The sequence below is a fragment of the Condylura cristata genome, unplaced genomic scaffold (genome assembly GCF_000260355.1).
Source record: "Condylura cristata isolate star-nosed mole 26May11 unplaced genomic scaffold, ConCri1.0 scaffold00034, whole genome shotgun sequence".
Lineage (NCBI taxonomy): Eukaryota > Metazoa > Chordata > Mammalia > Eulipotyphla > Talpidae > Condylura > Condylura cristata.
In genome coordinates this window covers 6,501,011-6,522,187 of record NW_004567135.1, presented here as the reverse complement: position 1 = coordinate 6,522,187, position 21,177 = coordinate 6,501,011, and the positions used below count along the sequence as shown (strand labels likewise).

General features: G+C 53.9%; 1 protein-coding gene across 3 annotated transcripts in view; it reads right to left on the bottom strand.

The window, feature by feature from the left end:
* Positions 1 to 231: 231 nt before the first annotated feature.
* POU6F1 (POU class 6 homeobox 1) overlaps positions 232 to 21,177 on the bottom strand; it is a 36,958-nt gene continuing 16,012 nt past the window's right edge. For all 3 annotated transcript variants that reach the window (XM_012732434.1, XM_012732435.1, XM_012732437.1), the window contains 10 exons: positions 16,860 to 16,946; positions 15,317 to 15,512; positions 11,139 to 11,260; positions 10,006 to 10,231; positions 9,248 to 9,504; positions 8,472 to 8,600; positions 7,666 to 7,869; positions 5,021 to 5,162; positions 4,253 to 4,421; positions 232 to 3,328 (listed from right to left, as the gene is read on the bottom strand). In XM_012732434.1, the coding sequence (XP_012587888.1) occupies positions 2,983 to 3,328; positions 4,253 to 4,421; positions 5,021 to 5,162; positions 7,666 to 7,869; positions 8,472 to 8,600; positions 9,248 to 9,504; positions 10,006 to 10,231; positions 11,139 to 11,260; positions 15,317 to 15,512; positions 16,860 to 16,946 (1,878 nt within the window). In that variant the 3' untranslated portion in view covers positions 232 to 2,982. The remainder of the gene's footprint in view (positions 3,329 to 4,252; positions 4,422 to 5,020; positions 5,163 to 7,665; positions 7,870 to 8,471; positions 8,601 to 9,247; positions 9,505 to 10,005; positions 10,232 to 11,138; positions 11,261 to 15,316; positions 15,513 to 16,859; positions 16,947 to 21,177) is intronic.

Here is a 21,177-nt window from a genome sequence, read left to right as displayed (position 1 = left end):
CTGGAGAGCTGGGTTTTCTGGTAGAGGTCTCAGCCATTGCCCCTCGACCTCTCTAGTAGGGATTTTCCAGCTACAAACTCTGAGAGCAAAGGCAGTTCTTGGCACTTCCTTGGTCTCTGATCCTGGTTCCTTTATGCCCTACCCTGAGAGATGAAGGAGAAACAAGAAAGAACACCTGTACAAAAGAAAAATACTGTTTATTCCACACAACTACATCAAGTGTTTCTCCCCCATCCCCCCCTTCGCCCCGCCCCCACACCTCACTCCAGCCCATGGCAGGCTTTGGCTCATGTCAGGGACTGTCAGAACCTTATTGTCAGAGCCTGGTCCAAGAGTCAGGAAGGGGATCCAGGTAAGGGAACGTGATTGGATTTCCAAGGACACGAAAACATCAAGGTCTCTCATTCCACATTCAAGTGTGTTCCTCAATCCACTTGGCAGAATTCTTTCCCTGAACCCCACCTGGATAAAATGCTTGGTCAGTGCAGGATCAAAGGCCCCAGCTGATTCACAGGACCATAGAAAGTTTTGGTCTTTCATTGAAAACAAACAAACAAACAAAACTACACACAAATAAAACCACAAACAGTTAAACCATTCTTGCCTGTTTGCTTGCCTTTCCAAGGCAAAGAAGTAACTAAGCTCTGGCATAAGTCCAGAAAGGAGCTTTCAAAACAAAATTCATATCAGCCCCCTTCAGAGCCCAATACTACCAAAAGCAAAACAAGAAAGCCAGCTCAGCGCCTGGGCTGCTTCCGGGGATCCTGTGGTGGGATTTGGGGGGGGGGGGAGACCAAACGCAAAGATGGAAGGCTGGCTTGATTCTGAGCATGCTTCAGGTACCTGAAGGCACCCCCTGCTGGGGAATTCTGCCAGCCAACTTTCTGCCTCTGGTATTGTTCCTCTGAAAGCTGACCCAGCCTCCTGCCGGATGAGAAACGGTTTCATTCCAGCCAGGCCTTGGGAAGACCATTTACATGAGGGAAGAACTGAGATCGCAGGGCCCGGTCTACCTTTTCCGGCCTCGCCAGCCATGTGCTCTGTGTACCCACCACCACAGACACACCCTGGATTATATGCTACTCCTGGGGCACCAGGGGGACTTGTGTCCCCCAAAAGCAAGCATATCTGCAATTAGTGTTTGAGGGTGAAACCTGCATCTCTCTTAACTCGTTGTCACAACCCTGTACCAACGCCAGGACAGACTACGCGTGCTGAAGATGCGTTTACAATGCCCCTCCTAGGTGAAGGCGCAGCAAAATGACGCAGGGTCATCCTGAATTTGAGTGTGTGTCTCCCCCCGTGGAGTCCGCTGGGCGGCAGCAGGAGCAAACAAGATGCCCCCCAACTTCCTCAGTCCCCATGAGCCTTAATGTCCCCACCTCCTGTCACACTGTAAGAGCTTTGATTGGTCCAAATGTGGCAGGGGGGGGAGGGAGGAGGAGGAGGCAGGCAATTTGATATACAACTGCCCCCTCGATGGCAGGGCTAATGAAAAGGGTGGTCACCCTGGCATTATGGAGCCAGCTGTGGGCAGTGAAGGAAACGCAGCAGGCCAGAGGAAGCAAGCAGGTGAAGGAGGTCTCCGCCAGGGACCAACAGAGAAGGCCAGGTGCTCTCTCCTGGCAGCCAGCTCAGGGGGTATGAAGTGAGGTGAGACGCCTGGCCCTGGCAGGACAAGAGCAGTGAAGAGGCAGTGGTGGCCCTGGGACCCGCGGTCCTCCAGGGAGCCCACACAGCAAGCCTGGGCTCACCTGAGCACACCGACCGGGGCTCTCCTACGGGCTGGCTGGCTGAGCTCCGGTTGCAGGTGCAGCCAGACCAGAGACGCACTAGGCAGCTGGACCCCTGGGCCTCGGCTCCCTCTCCAGGGCAAGATCTGCCCTGCCCCAGAGCCGCCCTGGGACACCGATTACACAAGCAGGGCGACTCTGGGCCAGCTAGCATTTCTCCTCCAGTACCCAGGGCTTCAAGCTGCAGCGAAACTGGAGTTAAGTCACCTTCCATGCAAGACCTTTGTGCGTGTCTGCCATCGGGTCTTTCTGGAGGGTCACCTTCCCCCAGGCCTTGCTGTCTAGCTAGTGTGTAATTTGCTCCTCTGAGAAGCCCTTGTTCAGGGTTGGAGGTGAGTGTGAGGACAGGAGAGAGGGAGTCGGTGTTCCTCTCGTCACTTTACCCCGTCGCCTGCTTGCTTGGGCAGCAGGGTTTTCTAGGGTGCCAGTTCTCTTACCCACATTTGGGGGCGGGGTAGGGGGAGAGGGCAGGGAGGTTTGGCCATGGACTGGAGAGATGGCCTTCCTTACTAAGTTCCCCACCTGCTGCAGACCAAGGTCAATTCCAGGACGGCCGGTTCACGGCTGACTCCTCCTCACACCAGTCACAAAAGGTTCTGTTTTAGTGTTACTACCAGCCCCCCACCCCCCAACACAGGAACAGGGAGAGGAGAGGGGATCACATGCTCTGGCCCAGGGCTGTGGGAGGCTTCTAACCTCAAGGTCAAGACCAGCACTGAGCCTGACCGCTGAGCAGCATCATGCCCTCCTGCCTGGGTCCTTCTGAGGGCCGCTGCCAGCAAAGCGGACAGACGAGGCCGGAGCCGCCTGGCCCGTGCACACACAGCAACGAAGGACAGGCGGGACACAACCACCGAAACAGGAGCTAATGGCCGGCGGTCCGTGGGGGCTGCGGGAGGCCACCCCAGCCCAAGGAGGCTGGAGCCAGGACTCACCCGTCAGAGACCAAGCTAGCAAAGTGCTTTTTCAAGTCACACCACGACCCCTCTCCCTCGGCGCCCCAGCCCCGAGCCTGGGGCTCTGCCCTCCCCGTGATGTGAGCTGGGGGGCAGGAGGGGCTGACGCACATGCACACAGTGTAGCCTCACGACCTGGGACAAGCACGTTCGCAGGTGGCAGGATGACGGCGCTGTCACAGCGGCGGCCACCGAGGGACAAGTACAAAGTGCTGAGACCGGGCCAGCGAGCCCTAGGGAATCTGAAAGACATTCAGCTTGCTGGTGTTCTTGAGCGTCTGACGCCGGTTGCAGAACCAGACCCTCACGACCTCCCGGTCGTAGTTGAGCTCCTTGGCGATCTCCGTGATCTCCTGGCCCGTGGGCAGGGGGTTCTTCTCGAAGTAGGCGTTGAGAGCCTCGATGGCCTGCGGGGTGAAGGAGGTGCGGCGCTTGCGTTTCTTGGAGGGTTCGCCTCCCACAAACTCCATCAGGTTCTGCTGGCCTTCCTGGTTCCGGAGCTCAGCTTCGTTCAGCCACTTCTCCAGCACCGGTTTCAGCTTCTGGGCACTCTTAGGTGTGATGTCCAGCTTCTCGAACCTGCAGGGGGCCCAAGACCAGGAAGGGGTGGTGGGAATTCTTCATCCCCACAACCAGGTCGGCACTTGTTTGTCTTGGCGTTCCCCTCACCACCTCCACCAGCACCCCTCCGGCTGGGCCAGCTGGGACTCCTCAGTCTGTCCTGAGTCCCAGGTCAGGCTAGGGAGACCCGTCCCACGGCGTCAGCTCCGTGACGTAGTGATGACGGCGCGGCCACTGTGCGGGAGGATGAGCGGGGTCTCTGAAGGGGTCATCCCGAGAGGCCTCCAGACAGCACAGGACGTCACGAGTGCCGTCCTCCGCCCTGTGTCCCTAAGTCAGACCCCGGTTTCTGGCCGGCCCGGGGGAGGGGGAGGCTACAGTGTTAACCTCCCTCATGGAGCTGCAGACAGGTGGGGCCTCTCGGCTGCCCCCGAGTCATGCACTGAGTCTCCTTCGGCCACCCACCCTTTGGTATTAACGTCAGCTCTGGCTCCTACACCGCGCACAGAAGAGTCAGCAACGTCACTCCAAACTCACACCTATGTGGGGGAAGATGGGAGCATAACAGGCATGATGGCGGCTGCTTGGGCGCCCAGCCAGAAGGAAAGGGCTCACTCCCATAATGGATTTCCCAAGCTGTATTCCTTTTCCTGTGCAATCCCGGAGTGGATTACGACCTCGGCTTCCATGCCGCCCCCCGCCCCCCCCCCAAAGATTCAGGATGGGAGGATAAACCTCAGATGACCAGCTCAGAAGGACCGGATCAGTCTTTGACTACTCCAAATGTTCATTCAACATTTAGAACACTCTTCCTCTCTGAAAGAAGGCAGGCGCAAGGGGGTTGGGGTATCTGGAAGGAGGCCAGACTGGGATCGGGGAGTGCCCCGTGACCCGGGCACCTCAGCAGGTCCTGGGCCGGCCTGTCAGGGCGAGCTTACTCACCGGCAGATGGCTGACTGGCTGTAGGCTGGCCCTTCCGTCGCAGTCAGAGCCTGACCCACCTGGGTCTGTGTGAGGCCTAGAGAGAGCCTCCGGATCTTAAAGTTCTTGGCAAACTCCCGGATCTCTTCTAGGTTGATCCCATCTTCATCCAGACTTGGGGTATGTGGCTCTAGGCCAGAAGAAGGGGCCACAGGTGAGTGCATAAGACAGGTAGGTTTCACTACTTAGCCCATGGTCTAGTCAGGTCTGTGGTGAGGGATTAGCACATTTGGCAAAAGGCCTGTGTGTCCTTAAGACCCTCAGGGGTGCCTGTCCCCAAAACAATCAAGACTTAGGAGGGAGGGGTCCAGACCAACTTGTATGGGGGTGGGGTCTACTTTCAAGTTCCTCCAGCTCTAACTGCCAATCCTTCCCACATTTTCTCTGCCTGGTCCCAAGTACACCTGCTGGCCATTCGCATTTCTCAAATACTGGGTGGGAGGTCACAGGAGAGACGTGGCTTAGCTTCTCAGCGAAGCCCCTGGACAGCCAGCTCAGCAGGCTCCTGTCTTCATGCCTAGAACACAACTCAACAGGAATGAACATGAGCCACTTCCTGGCAGTGGGTCTCTGCCCTTCCTCTGTGGACTGCAGGGTTTCGGGTTGGTTTTCTTTGCCCCCACCCCCAGGACTCCAGGGTTTTTATTAAAGAGAATAGCTTCAAAAGAGAGCTGGGTGCCTGAGTATTGTCTTGCATCTTTTCCACAACCTTCTCCAGGAGCCACTTACTGGACACCAACTGGCTGACAGTAGGGGTCTCTGAGCAGGTAATTGGAATAGGAGCAGAAGGCGACGGCTTGGCCGCTGAGACTGGGCTGGCGATGACCACACCAGGCTGGGGTATGGCTGGCGTGGGCTGGATGGACTGCACCTACGAGAAGAGAGTCAATAAGCCCTACTGCCCACCTGCCCAACGCACGGGGTGAGAGCCCCAGAGAGGCTGGGCAAAATCACGCACAAAGTCCTCACTCAGCACATGCCTGCCTGGGCCCTTGAATCAGAGAGTCCACTGTGTTATCACCCACCCAGTGATGACCTCTAGAATGAGTCCAGCAGTGGCCCTACTGCGTTGAGCCTCACAGCCACGTGCAGGCCCAGCCCTCTGAACAGGTCCTTATACTTGGTCAAAGCCCCCCCAGGTGTCCCTCCAGAGACCTGAGAAACCTGAACCCGACTCCAGCGTCGCCCGGGCCCCAGATGTGTGGGAATAGGGAATGACTTCTGGGACCTCCCTACAAGATACTCTGCACCCTCTAATAAAACAAGATGTGTCTCTCAACTACGGACATGGAAAGAGCTTTGAGTTACAGAGCTAAAGGCGGTACAGGGGTAATGAGGTGAAAAAAACATTAGGGAATAATTTCTTTTAAGAACACATGTGTATTTCCAGGAAAAAATCTTGAGGCATAACTAAAGCTGTCAACAAAAGCCATCTCTCTGGAGGTAAAATAAGAAGAGATTTTTAAACTGTACACATTTCATGGCATGTTGAAATTTTTATCAAATTTTTAAATCAAAACCCCATGTATCAGTTATAATCAGGAGAACCTATCAAGAAAATTAATATTTTTAGTATGATTTTTAAAAAAAAATTTCTGAAAACTGCAAGTTTCTCTGGGTTGGGCCCTGCGACCTGAAGTCCAGGCCTCTCTGCTCTCAAATCCATTCTTTCCTCAGGGGCATTGGCCTAAGTTCAAAGCTGCCTGCCTCTGGCTGGAACTGTTTATATTGCCCCTCACAGACAACAAAGACTCAAGTCCAGTTCTTGGCTCCACCTGAACAGAAAGAATTTATAAAAAGCTCATCTCAGTAGCCATTTCCCAGCTAGAAACCCCTCCTTGACTTCCCACTATAATATTAACAGCGACAACAGTAAAAACTGTTTCCAAGAGCTTTCTGGGCACCAAAGGGTTCGTTGCATTATGTCTAACTTCTCCTTTAACATTCGTAACTTTCTGGGCCTCCCTGGTGGTGCAGAGGGTTAAAGCACAGCACTGTGAAGCTGTCTGCAGCCACTGCAGCATGAGTTCGATCCCCGGCCAGGGAGTGACCCACACAGCGCAGCAGACCTCTCCTGTCTCCCCACTGCTCCCCTCACCTGTAGATTTCAGTCCATTTGCCTGTTCTGTTCCCCACTCTGTCTCTGATGAGTCCTCTTGCACCCCCTCACCTCTGGCCTGTACCCCAGTTTTCATATATGCATAAATAAATACCATATTCTCCACCTTACAGATGAAGTTGAGGTTATTCGCAAAGCTGGCAAGCAGCAACCACATTTGAGAACGTGACCTCTCAGCATCACCTGGGAGCTTTATAGAAATCGAATTCTTTAGCTGCACTCCAGAATTATGGAGAAAGAAACTGGGGTGGGGTCCAGGAATCAGCGTCCCAACAAGCCTTCCGGGGGCGTCCAAGACACACTCAAGCTTGACCGCTCTGACTTGGGCACACTGCGCTTCTTGCAATTTCTTAAAGGTTTGATACTCAGCCCTCCCTGGTGGCGCAGCGGGTTAAAGCACAGCACAGAGAATCTAAAGCCGCTTCCGCATGAGTTCGATCCCCGCCTGCCCCGGAGGTGACCACATGGCGCGGCAGACCTCTCCTGACCCGCCCGCTGCTCCCCTCAGCAGTGGACTTTGTCGATCTGCCTGTTCTGTTCCCCGCTCTGTCTCTAGTGAAGCCTCTCACCACCCCTGAGCCTCTGGCCTGTACCCCAGTTCTGTATGCACAAATAAATAAATCTTAAAAAAAAAAAAAAAAAAAGGTAAGATACTCTCTCTTCCAACTCGGTCCTTTACATGAATTCAGCGACCCTCCTCCATGAAGCCTTGCTGAGCTCCCCAGTCTGGACGCTCCCTTATCTGGGTCCCGAAGCACCGCTCAGGCCCCTGTCACACACGGTCTGTCACACCGACTGGCATCAGGCTCTGCAGCCGGCAGAGACCCGCCCCCTTCCTCGCTCTGTCTGCAGCACCTGGAGTACAGTGGGCTCAAAACCACAGTGGGGTGGAGGGTGGGTACAGGCCAGGGGGACGGGGAGAGGGGGTACGCAGCTGATCCCAGGGCCTGTCCAGCAGTGTGCTCACCCTGGAGTCCATCAAGGCCTAGCTTACCCAACCACCCTGGCCTTCTCAGAATGGTGCCAGTCTCTGAGGGCACGTGTGCATGTTTTGGTATGGGGGGTAGGGGGTTGGTGCTGTTTCCCTGGGCAGGGCAGGGTTGACACACGTAGGCCTTCGACCCTGGGACCTCACCTCACTTTGGGGAGGTGCCCTGTTTTCCCACAGGCTTCAGAAATTAATGCCCAGAGTCCGGAGGGAGTCAGCTCGTGCCAGACAGCACTGCCTACCTCCACCCCCCAACCCCCCTTGTACCTCACTCTTAGCTGGGCACTCAGGCGTGCTTGGCTTCCGGACAGCCACAGGCGGAGGCAGGGGGCTGCTGGCCAGGGTCGCAATCACCTGGCCTTGGGCATTCAACAACAGCTGCGGGGTCACAGCCTGGACCTGCAGGCTTTGGGCTGGTGCTGAGGCCGCCACACTGGCCGAGTTCACTACCCACGGGAGTGTTCCGATAACCTGGGGGGAAACAAGGCGGGGACCCCAGTGTGAGGGAGGGCAGCATCCATCTCCACCCACTCCAGTTCCCACCCTGGCGGGAGGACCTGGGCAATTCATCTAATCCTCCTGGACTTCACTTTATGCATCAGCGAAGTGAAGGAACCACATTCCGGAGCTGCTTCCTTAATTCTATTCCCAGACTCATGCCGGAGCAGGAATAGGCCCGCATTTTGAGTCAGACAGCCCCAATGTAAATCTCTCCTCCGCCAAGCTTTATCGTGAGGCTTGACTCCCCCGAACCTCAGCCTGCAGAATGGGAATAAAAATCTTCGCCTACTAGGTCTGGCTCTGCTCGAAAGGAAGTGAGATAATATGTGGGAAAACACCTAGCGCAGAACCTGGCCTTAAGTGAGTGTTCCACCAATAAGCCCCCAACTAGAGAGAGCACCTGTGGGGGGGGGGGTGCCTGAGCGCCTCCACACCAGCCACCAGCCCACACACCAGCCACCAGTGGCAGGACCAAGGTTTGGCATCTTGCTTGCGTTTCTACGACTCTCGGCCCAAGCTGCCCCCTCCCCTGGCTTCCCACAGCCCCCACCCCTCAGCCTTTGACCACTTGCCTGTCCCTGAGCGTTGGTGAGAATCTGACTGCTGATCCCCGGCATGCTGGGAATGGCGTTGGCAATGACCGGAGTTGTAGTGAGGGAGCCCAGGATCTGGGTCTGTCCCCCGAGGGAAGCAGCACTGATCTGTGGGTGGAGGAAGAGCCTTGCTCAGAGGCCAAAGGGTGAGAAAGAGCCCAGGGCAGAGAGGGAAGAGAGCTGGGGGCGTGGGGGGGGGAGCCAGGGCTGCTGTGAGGTGTGTGAGGCTGGCTGCAAGCCCGCGGCCGCCAGCCAAGTGGCATCCAGAGCTAGGGGCTGCCGACTACACGGGTCGGCAAGGGGGCGGGGGGGGGCAGTCATGGAGGAGAAACTCTGGCTAATCTTCCAGGCTGGAGGGCCCGAGGTGCTTCCAGTCCCATCGCACTGCTCCACGCCGAGCCAGGGGCCCCCTTGCACGGACCCGGTAGGGTGCGGGCCTCTAGCTCCACTTTAGTGGCAATTCGTAAGCCGGCGATCTCCAGACATCACCCCACCCTCCGAGTGGGGTGGTCCAGTGGTTCAGGTTCTAGAGAACTGGCCTAACCCCCTGGCAGAGGGCGTCTGGGACGGATGGGTGGGCAGCGGCAAGGAGAAGGCCTCAGAGGGAGCCCGCCTCTGCTGATGTGTCGGAAAAGAGTCGCATTCTGGGGGGCTGGTCCCCCACCGCCTTCCTCCCCTTTAGGAAGGCTCAGCACCACCCTTGGCCCAGGATGCAGTCCATCCATGGTCAGTCCTGGGTGAGGGCAGCGGCTTACTATTCCTGGGCTAAACGCGAAGCCTGCAGGCTGGACGGTGATCTGCGGGGGGGTGTCCACCGGCTTGGGGGTGGGGGCAGCGGCGGCGGCAGCAGTGGGCTGCGGCAGAATGGCCGGCGTGGTCTGCAGCAGCGGCTGGGGCTGGAACAGCGGCTGGGGCTGGGCTGGTGGTGGCCGCGGCTGGGCGGGCGAGGAGGCCTGGACCGGCGGGGCGGCTTGGACCGGTGCCGGGAGCGCAGCGTTCAGCACGGCAGCTGCTACGGAGCAAGAGACAGGTGCTCAAATGCCTAGCTGGGCCCGGCGGCTCCATCCCGGGGGGGTCTGGCACAAGCCTGAGGGGGTGGGCGTAGGACAGGGACAGAAGCTGCGATTCCCTTGATCCTCGCAGGCACATGTCACCAGCTCTCATCCCCCCTCCCTTGGGCCTGGAGCGGTGTAGGCTCAAAACCAGGAGTTGAATCTTCTTGCAGTCTTTCTCAGGAGGCTGGTCATGGGGTGCACTCTGGCGTGGGGGGAGAGGGGCAGTCTCAGACATCTGGCTGAAGTAAGAGAGGCCTCTCGGGCCAGCAGGGTGCCATGGCCTAGAGGCCTGAGGTGGTGCAGCAGGTCTGTGGCCGGACGCCCGGGGCACTGGATCCAGACTCCAGGGCTGTCACCCCGAGGGCCGAGGGTTGAGTCCAACATGGCAAGCACACGTCAGGGATGGTGGTGTAGGGTGGTGGGGGGCCTGGTGCAGTCCTGGGGAGAGTTGCTGTTACCTTGGAGACCGGCTAAAGGTGGCTTGAAAATTCCCCCCGTGGGAGAAGCAGCGGTCAGTCCTGGGAGGCCAGCCACGGTTGCTGTAGGAATTGTCCACACGGCCAGCCCCTGCTGACCAGCCACTTGACCTGCAATACTGATGGGGATAAGAAGAGGTTGAGTAACTGCCCCTGCTGGAACCATAACTCCTGTCAGAACTGTGGCTAAGTTTTCCTGAGTCAAGACCTGCAAAAGCAAACAAGATTTCAAAAAGAAAAGAAAAAATAAAAAATCAACATCGACGGCACAAACGCTGGGTCTCTTAGACCCAGCTGAGCACAAATAAAGCATTCTGAGGGCAGTGGGGGAAGGCCACCGAGGGCGAGGGCGAGGGCGGGGGGGACAGGAGCCCCAGCTGGAGGTCCAGCCCTGAGGGGGTGCCTGGACCTCGGGATTCTGCTTGCAGAGAAGCAGCCCGGGTGGGGGCAGGGCCAGCCTCGCTCACGGGACAGCAGAGGGTGCACAGGTCTCTTCCGCCTCGGGCTGCTGCCTCCCAAACCTTCCTGGCTCCTTGCTCCCAGGGCCAGTGCTTTGTGGTCAGGAAGCTGGGGGCAGGGTCATTTGCAACCAGTGGACAAGGGCCCACAGAGGCGCCCAGGATGCTCTGAGGGAGGATATAGCCCTGGAGGTGCCTCAGAGACCCATGCATGTAACAACTGGTCACAGGGAGCTCAACACGCCTGGAGGAGCCCAGAAACAGCTTCTCTCTGGCTTGGGGCAGCCCTCTGGCTCTAAGTGAGGGCTGTGCAGAACCCCGGCATCAACTCTTCCCGGCATCCACCAGGGGACTGACAAAGTCATCTAAACTCACTGAGATAAACAGCAAGGCAGGGGGCATGAAAGAGTTAATGTCGCCCCTGCAATCGTTGCTGGACCTAAGGTGACTGTCTACCTGGCAAAGGCAGATGTCCTCTTTGCAAGTGGGCCTGATCTGGGACAGGGAGGAGGCCGGGGTGCCTAGCAGGAGACCCCCTCTCTCGAGCCACGGCCCCTTCCCGTGAGGTTTCCAGATCCCATGGAGAGCCCACCTTAGCTGTCCCAAGCCTCGCTCCTGCCCACTGCCCTCTGTCCAGCTCCCCGGGGTGGCCCTTACCTGGGGGGCAGCTTGTACAGCCAGTGGTGTCAGGGTCTGTGATGCCTGAGGCTGGCTTGGGGCTTGGCTGAAGGTGGCGACTTCGGGGGCAGGGCTCGGAGGGACCCCAGGGAGTGACTTCACTTCATGTGGCGTTAAGAAAAAGAGGACAAGGAGTGAGTCTGGTGTGAGCGAAACAGAGAGGAGAATGTCTTGTTTGCAGCTCCAGGTAGCTACTCTGAGCTTCACACTGTACTTCTGCTTGACCTGAGACCAGTCACTGGCCTTGCCTGGCCCAGTGGGCAGCTTCCCAGGGCTTCTGGTTGGAGGTTGGAGAGCTTGTGCCACATCTGGAAGGTCGACCACCTCTTCCCACTTCTGGACAAGGGGAGTGCAAGCCTCCGCACGGTGGAGGGTCTGTCTCTCTCACTTTTTTTTAAAGATGTATTTATTCATGCATATAAGAACTGGGTACAGGCCAGAGGTACTGAGGTGTAAAAGGATTCACCAGACACAGAGTAGGGAGCAGAACAGGTGGACTTACTGAAATACACTGCTGAGGGGAGCAGCCGGATGACAGGAGAGTCTGCCGTGCCCTGTGGGTCACTCCCTGGCTGGGGATCGAACTTGCTCTGCAGTGGCTGTGGCCAGCTTCATAGCGCTGAGACTTAACCCATTGCGCCGCTAGGGAGGGCCTGTCTCTCACTTCTTGTCTTTATTCAGGCACTGACACGTCACACATCAGTAAAAGAGCCCAAACTAATGTGTGTCAGGAAGAGAAAGAACCAGACTCAACGGGAGCAGCTTCTGAAGCTCACCAGCAACTGGGCCATTGCCCTCCCTTCCTTTAGGCTGTTCTGGATCCAAGTATTGGCAAAGGGAAGGGGCGGAGACCCCTACAGGGGAAGCCCCAGAAAGGACAGAAAGTCAGAGGTGACTTTGCCACACTCAAGATCCCCCTGGCTCTTCAGACCAGGCAGCTTTGCTCTGCCGGTCCCTGAGAGCTGAAATCCAGATGTGCAATTTCTAAAGGAACTTCCTGTGAACCCAACTTTTTCTTCTAGGTGATAGCTTCCCATCGCTGCCTTGCTGTATTCAGGTGTGGGGACCCCTACCCTGAAGACTATTCAAAACCATACCAACGAGCAACAGAATTTAATATCTAGTTAGGAGTCTATGTCCTGGGTGATGGGTGTCAGACCAGGTCAGTGACCCCTCACAGATCTCTAGCCCTAATCTAGGCCTGTTGAATCAGAATGTCAAGAGTGGGAAGGCCAGCAACCTCGCCCCTCTTCTTTCTGTTAAACTCTCCTGTGATACAGCTAACAAAGAGGATGTAGACAAACCCCATCCCTGTCTTCCCAGCTCATGTTTTATTCCAGAGAAGCGCCAACCTAGCTCAAGACTGCCGTGACTGTGGTTAGAAAACCCAGATTCTCCAAGGAGTTAGAGACAAACAATGACAGCAGAAACCCTATAAAATACGAACACGAAATAGCAGGGAAGACACATTTCTAACCATGGGGGAAACTTGGAGAAGATAAACCTACACAAATTTAAAGCATTTTGTTTGAGGAACTAAGTAATGAAACAGAAAAGACCAAGAAAATAAGAACGTGACAATGGACGGGAATGATAAAAGCTTAGCCGAGAGTGAAATGTTCGCTTTATTAGGATATGTCTGCAAAGCTGGACCATGGGGCCCAAAGGGTCCGATACAATGAGGGCTTATGGCACTCCCAAGGAGGCAGCTTTCCAGCCAACTCAAAGGGCCACCACCAGCAGGCCACAGGTAAGTGGTTCCCATAGTCAAATACTTTCCCCTGTCACGGAGAACAAAATTTGGTGTTTTCTGGAGCTTCTTTTGTGGCACAGGGGTTAAAGACAGCACTATGAAGCTGTCTACAGCCACTGCAGCATGAGTTCGATCCCCGGCCAGGGAGTGACCCACATGGCTCAGCAGACCTCTCCTGTATCCCCGCTGCTCCCCTCAGCAGTGGATTTAGTCAGTACATCTGCCTGTTCTGCTCCCCACTCTGTCTCTGGTGAGTCCCCTCACCGCCCCCACCCCCGCACCTCTGGCCTGTACCCCAGTTCTTGTATGCATAAATAAATAAATCTTTAAATACATTTTTTTATTTTCCCATATGATAACCTCCTCCTACTATGAACAATTGATTTCTCTTCAAAAGAAATTTGAATGGACCTCAAAGGAAAAAGAAATATTAAAAGACCAGTACAGAGACGTCAGAGTTGTGCTGTTCATGATGTGAGAAACCATTCAGTTTGTCAATAACCGATGTCATCATGGAAACAGGCACATAAAATAGCAGTGTCCCACCACACCGCCTCGGTGGCCACCACTGTGAAATGTGTGTGTGTGACAAAGATGAGGCCGCGATTTTGTTCTGACTAGTAATTTAGTGCGAGACAAATCACTCGTTTTCATCATGAAAGTTTCCACTAGATGAGCTTGTAGAGGAAACGCTTCTTCATCTTACAGACCTAAAAGTGTTCCACCGCGGCCCCAGTCTAAGATGACAGCTTCTGAGGAGGCACCATGGGATACCCACCTGCCTCGCTTGACGCTCACTAAGCTCCTCACAGAGACTGTCACGGAAGGCCTGGACACGAGCCTCCAGGAGGCGGGCACCAGCATAAGCTCCCACGCTACAGTGCAAATAATTAAGTGAGGCTCCATCTCGGAGAGAGGTTTGGATAAAGAGCAGAGTTACTGTGCCAAGAGAAATGAGATGGGGGCCCTCCCTGGTGGCGCAGCGGGTTAAAGCACAGCACTGAGAATCTAAAGCCGCTTCCGCATGAGTTCGATTCCCGCCTGCCCCGGAGGTGACCACATGGTGCGGCAGACCTCTCCTGACCCGCTCGCTGCTCCCCTCAGCAGTGTACTTCGTCCATCTGCCTGTTCTGTTCCCCACTCTGTCTCTGGTGAAGCCTCTCACTGCCCCTGAGCCTCTGGCCTGTACCCCAGTTCTGTATGCACAAATAAATAAATCTTTTAAAAAAAAAAGAAATGAGATGGATGAAAGGATGGAAAGGGCTGAACCTCCCAAGTGTTCTGAAAAGATGTTCCACCCCCACACTGGAAAGGAAGAGAAATGATGGCAGAAACACAGAGGCTGCAGCCTCCCTGCCTGGTCTCCGAAACACAGGTCCACGGGGATAGTACTGGCCATTCTGACCGAAGTGGTCAGGTTTTTTGTGATTCCTTTATTCAAAAGGAGGAAAAACAACCTAAGTTTCTAGGGTCCCACATGAATCTGCGTTCTGGTTTGCAGGTAGAGAAGGGATAGACGTTTTCTGGTTAAGGACGTGCTGTGTCCCTGAAACTTGTCTGTTCTCACTTGTTCTCTTCTTGGTTCCTGCTCCGGGCCCAACCCCAGCAGCCCGGATCTCTAATGTAGGGAGATAAGAGGAGAACTGCATCGCATAGTTCCGGGGAAAGCGAGAAGGGAGGCTTCAAGAAAAGATGCCTATTCTGCAAGGGGTGATGAAGAAAGAGTGGCCGGTGCTCAGCCACAGGCTCCATTATGGCTCTGGCTGAGTGATAGGTGTCCTGAGGAGACCTGGGGGACATGATGTGGGTGCATCAGCCATATCCATTCTCCCTGCAAAGACTCAAACTCACTTCGTCAATCTCAAGCTCAAAGGTCATTTTTGGAGAACAGTACAAATAAGTCCCCCAGGTTTGACTCATGCCAGCCCAGGCTTGGGAATTCTCCCAGGTCCTACTTAACCCCCATCTTTAGTCCAAGGTAGGTAAGATCCCCTCCCATCTCCAGCTCCGGGCACGCCCCAGGTCTGCCACAAAAGTAAGAAGGGCTGGCAGGACCCTGAAAATCTAGTGTTCTCTGCCATGGGCCTAAGGTGAGTCTTAGACCAAGGAGCCCTCTCTGCGATTAATTCACCCTCCTCATTTGAGCTCAACACTCTCCTCCCACCTCACCCTGATCATCCCCATTTAAATGACTGAAACCAGAACTCAAGTTCTGTGGGCGATGAGTGTAGTATCCCAAGGAGCTGAGCAAAAGTACAGGCTATGGCCAGAAGCTATCTAGTGGAAAGAAAAACACGAAGACCCTGAAGCCACCTAGTCCCCAACAGGTCATGCTGGCCCTCCAGGGGGACCACAGGAAGGAACTCGGGTAGGACAATGCCAGATGTGAACAGTGGTCTCGTACCAGTCGCCTCTGCAGAGGAGTCTGGGTTGTCTGACCCTCCTGCAGCACCAGGCTCACTGGCTTCAGGTGGGCCTCCGCTCTGGGAGCCCTCAATGGCCACCCCCTCCAGACCTTTGCCCTCCTCCTCAGCAGGGATCTGGGCATCCACTCCAACTTCCAGCACTCGAATGGTCTCATGGCCTGACATCACGATGACCTGCAAACAGAGGACAAGGGACACTTCTGTGGGGAAGGGCAGGTTGAGCTGGGGGGTGGGTGGGGTGAGGTTGGTTGGGGATACCGACCTTCTGTCCCTGGGACAGGTGTTCTGTGAGAACTCCAGAGCCTGGGTAGCCTACAGCTCCCCGACTCCCAGGGAGGGGCTGCTAGGAGAAAGTAGGGCTGGTAACACCAGCTGGAAAGAGCCCTGTGGGGCCGACCGACCCCCTGGGGATGTTTCTGCTGGCTCCCGCAGTTGGACAGTCCAGGAATGGCCAGTGGGTCACCCCACAGGCTCTCAGGGATTACGCCCCGGCTACCAGGACACTGGAGCGTGGCCATGAAGGCCTCGCCGCAGTGTCCACAGCTTAAGCGGGGTCAAGAAGCAAAGCTCTCTTCACTTTCCTTGAAACCCTGGGGAAGTTCCCTCAGAGATAAAGGAATGAAAAATGAATGAACACTCCGCAATGTAACTTTTTAAATCTCACGATTACTTTACTCTGGGGTAAAGGCCAAGATTTCCTTGCAAGCTAACTTCTTGAAATTAGAGTCAGGAATCTTGAAGATGGAGACTCTCCTCCTTCCACCCCCAGCCTGAACCTTGATGCCCGGAGGCGGGAGGGTTTGTCAGCTCCGCCTGTGCGTATGCTCAGACCCTGACTCCACGCCCGCCCTCGGAAGCAGGGCCCCGGCCCTGGGCCTCCACAGAGCTTTACCCAGCTAGGCGGCCGACGCTGAGCTCTGTACCTGCAGCGCTGAATGCTTCTCTTAACAACATCCAAGAATCAGGACATGCTGTACATTAAACAGCTCTGTGTCCAAAAGCCCTGGGCTTGGCCTGTGCCCTAAGTCACTCCCATGGCCTGAAAATTGGATCCAGCTAGAGATGCTAATGGAAGGAGTGACAATTTGGCCTGGCAGGGGCGTAGGAGTGAAATAACTCCTCAAAGCAGCTCCTTTTCTGACTCAAACTTGACCTCTAAGGGGCTTCACACAAATAACATTTCAAGAGATTCTCATCTTTATTTTCCTTTTTCAAAGTATCTAAGTAATAAATGGTCACTGCTGGAAAAAACTGAAAACGTGTATGTGAGCAGACGGAAAGTGTAAGTTACCCATTGAGCAAGTCTGTCCCCCCCTCCCCTAGGCTTATTCATATGGGTACATTTTACTTTCACTTTTTTTAAGTCTCAGCTTCAATCCCCAAGATCAGCCTTGGAGAAAGGCTAGCTGCCAGCTGCATCTGGAGATGCGAGTCACCCTGAACTTTGATAAGAAAGAAATGAGGGGCTCTGAGCACTCCTCCCCCACGCCCTTAGTACATCCTCTTCCTGCCCCAAGATACCTGCTCGTTGACAGTCAGAGACGACTCTGGCCCGGCGCCAGGATCCATGGTCCCTTGTTGATGTGGGCAGCCCACACCTAGCACATCCTGTGGTGAGACGGGTGGGAAAAACATAGCCAATGTGACGCCGTCATACAACTTGCATGCCAGCTAGAGGACTCAGAATTACAATGGCAAGAACAGAGAAGATAAGTTTTCTCCCAAGTTGCAACAGAAGTAAAGGGAGCAGGATTCTAAAAACTTAAAAATTAAAGTGTCTCAGCATGGGTAATATGCTCTCTGGGCATCCTGGTTTGTCCAGGAAAGGCTGAGCAGGCTTCTTGGGAGAGAAGGTAAAGATAGGAATCATACATTGTACAAAAATGAAGGATGATGCTATGAATATATTTAAAATTAAAAAAATATATATTCTCAAACTTTAATGCACAGGATGATCTCCCGGAGCACTACTGACACAGGGCAGAACCCCAGCTTCCCCTGCAAATATCCCCAGAGAGTTTGATGCAGCAGGTGGGGCCCAGGAAATCAGTTTTGAGGGGATGCCACAGTGATGGCTGAAGGCTCATGCAGTCCCTTAACCCCGGAGGCAGGACAGGCTCCCAGAGGGGAAGCCGCTGCCCAGGCAGTGAGGAGCCGAGCGGTGGCTTCTGGGAGACGCAGGTTCTCTGGCAGGAGCCAGACCACGAGGTCACGAGACAGAGAAACAGGGCAAATGGCTGGGCGCTTACATAGAAAAGAAAGTAAGCAACTGGCATCTGTTTTGTGCCTTGTATGTAACACTCACCCAGGAGCCACTCAGGCCAGCTGGGTGCAGCGTGTCCTGGATTCGGCACCTTCCCCTGCTCATCTGCTTCTACCCAAGGTCGTTTGTTTCCTTTTAAAATCATTTAATTTGGGGCCCTCCCAACGGGGTGGAAGGCAGCACTGTGAAGCTATCGGCAGCCAGTGTTCGGTCTGCTTGTCCTGCTCCCCGCTCTGTCTCTGGTGAGTCCTCTCACTGCCCCTGCACCTCCGGCCTGTACCCTAGTTCTGGATGCATGCATAGGTAAATCTTTTTAAAAAATCGCTTTTAATTGATTCATCGAACATAAAATCCACCCTTTTAGCCAATTTAAAGTGTATTGGTTCAGTGGCTTTGTTGTGCCATCACCATCCTTCAGCTGCAAAACACTTTCATCACCCCACGAGGAAACCTGGTGCCCAAGAGCAGTGGCTCCCTTTTCCTATGGACCCCGGCAGCTCATTTGCCTGGTTTCTGTGGGTTCACCTAGTCCCAATATTTCATATGAGTGGGACCACACGGTAGGTGGCCTTTCTGTCTGGCTGCTTCTACTGAGCAGTGTCTTCAAGAGTCATCCATTCTGTAATTGTATCCAGGCCTGATGTTTGAGCTTGCTGCACTCCCTGGGGATGGCAGGGGGAGAAGTGAGCCAAGATTTCATTTCCAGGATGAAAACCCATCAGACCCAACTGTGATTTTACCCAGCGCTCCACAGGCCTGAGCCAACCCACCATTTCCGTACACAAACAACTCAGGAGCAAGCTGGGGTGCAGCACTGAGCCATGGACACAGGCAAACACGAGTCTCCTCCAGTCCCCTGGCAGCTTGGCCAAACCCCAGCAAGAGGAGGAAGAAGGACACCAGCTGGACCAGCACCATCAGCAGAAGGAACACGCTCGTTCTTTCAAGACAAATGTAAACACAGAAACAGTGGATTTGAACAAGCACGGAGTTGAAGAATCCCTTCGAGCACACCGATGCTCAAGAATCAAATCGCGGACGCCGGAAGGGGCTCCCGAGTGGGTCTGTGAATGGGGCTGCCTGAAAGGCAAAGCTGAAGAAGGCCTTTTGAAGGCTAAAACTCGTCAAAATGTAGAGCTCAAAGAAGGGCCCGTTCCAGTTACAGCTGTTGACACCGAAGGGGAGAAGCTGCAGGTAACTGGTGCTTGGAGAGTCCCAGTCAGTTCTGTGGGCCGTAGGGCTGAGGGGAGCGAGAGCCCCAGCCTGGCCAAGTTGGGGATTAGATGACAAATGGCTACATGGTAACAGAGATGAGGAATTTATCAATGCTTCATTCAGGAATTTATCGATACTTCATTCATAATGTTTTCTCTAGACTATTTTTGATGAGAACGGCCACTTAATTAAAAGACACATTTTACAGAGAAGATCTATAACCATTAGTACCATTGATGATGATGATGAACAGCAAGGTAGGGAACTCAGTTATATAAACATAAACCAAGTTCTAAAATATAAATTTAATAGTTTGAATAAAGTTGCCAAGAAAACTTGACAATTAAAGAAATGCAAAAAAAAAAAAATTAAATTATGCTTTTAAGGGTTGGGACAATTCTGGAAGTGTAGTTCTCCCAGATTTGGGCTTAGGGCAACGTTCCAGGATGCCAGGAGGAACACGGGGAGTGTCCCACACAAATCAGAGTCACTAGCACAGCCCAACAGTCTACTGGGAAACACCCTGAAATGATTGGTCTTTTGTTTATTGGACAAATACCTCAGTGGCTACTATGTGCTGGTCTTTGGGGATCTAATAGGGGAAGAAAGCGTACCCCACCTTTGCTAAAAGCTTGCAGCTTAATGTGGGAATGAAGGAAATAAAAAGACAAATACCATACAGTGTGTCTAAGGGCCACAGTGGGGAGTCGAGGGTGGCAGAGGATCGCGGGGGGCACACCCACTGCAGGCTTGCATGGCCCTCGTCCCCTGGCTCACACATAAATGCGCTCAGACATAGATGTTTGTACACAAAGAATAGCGCGCCTTGTAGAGGAGCGTGGGACCTGTTGTATGGGGCTCAGATGTTTAACTCGGACTTATTTCTGTGGTTTCCATCCCTCCCTTAACACTCATTGTGGGTGAGGTTTTCAAAGGATAAAGTACCTTCTCGTTAGCAGTCATCTTTTTTTGGGGGGGAAGGGCACTCTGAATCAGTAGCCTCCAAGGGATGACTAGTTAAGCTGAAATTGATTTTAATAGTACTCAACTGAAAATCATGCTTGTGGTGGGACATCACCTTCCCTATCTTTGACATCAGCTCTTCTGGTCAACACAACTCTTCTATTTCAATTGTGCGCCCACTTACTGCCTGCAGAACAGTCTTCCAGAAAGGCTATGGGCGCAGGAAGCAGGAGAGTAGCGTGGGTTGGTACCTGCGGTTCTTCACACCCTCCCTAGATGGTCTCACCCAGCACCAAATCTCTATCTCCAGCTTGAAACCCCTCTGGAAACTTCAGGCTCATATATTCAACTGCCCAACACGTGCTGGTAACACCTCCTACTCACTGAGTTCAAGCCCACACTCCTCATTCCCACCTGAAATTTGTCTACCTGCACGCCACCTTTTGGATCTCAGCAAATGGCAGCTTCAGCCTTCCCCAAAAGCTCCTGCCAACGGGGTCATCATCTTCGCCTTCTTTCTCCTACAGCTCTGATTCACGCCTCAGCAAATCCTGTGGCCGCTCCCTTCTCCCTTCCCAGGATCCCCCATCTCTTAACTCACTGCCCTGGTGCAGGAACAACACACAATACAGCCCTGCTCACGCCAGCACCCTCTGCCCTCCTCTTAAACTGCAACTCCAGGCTGACCAACCGCCCTTCCAGGGGGCCACTGTCTGATGGACTCCCTCCATGTCCTCCCACCCGTCTCCATTGCTGGCCCCAGGACACAGATGTCCCTTCTTACCTCCTGAAGAATAATCACCATTGATAGTTTATTGGAACCAGGCCCTTAAACACAGGGCCTGGCTGAGCACCCTCTGAAGACAGACTGGGGGTTCGCCATTTCACCTTTGGGATTTATAAGCTGTGGGATTTGGGACAAATCCTCTGTGCCTCAGTTTCTTCATCTGTAAAATGAGAATAATAGCACCTGTTCTATAAGGTTATTGTGAGGACTGAATGAATTCATGCATATAAAAAGTTTCCATCACTGCCTGGTAACATGCTTAGAAATGGCAGGGACTCTAAGAATCTACATATACTGTCTTGCTTCAATTTAGAGTAACAGTTAAGAATCTAAATTCAACTGTCAGTTCCACCATTTCTTAGCAAAGACCTCACCGCTCCTTGTATTTAATGATGCGGTAACTGTATTTGAAATGGGGAGCATTAAGATTTCAATAAATGTTAACTGTTATTCAAGTCTATTACGGCCCCTAGCAGAGCATAGAGCTCAGTAATTAACAGCTACTGAAGCTTGGCCAATTGTGTGACTGTCTCCAGGTGGGCACTTGTTTATTTTTTTAAAGATTTATTTATTTATGCATTCAGAACTGGGGTCCTGGCCAGATGTGATTG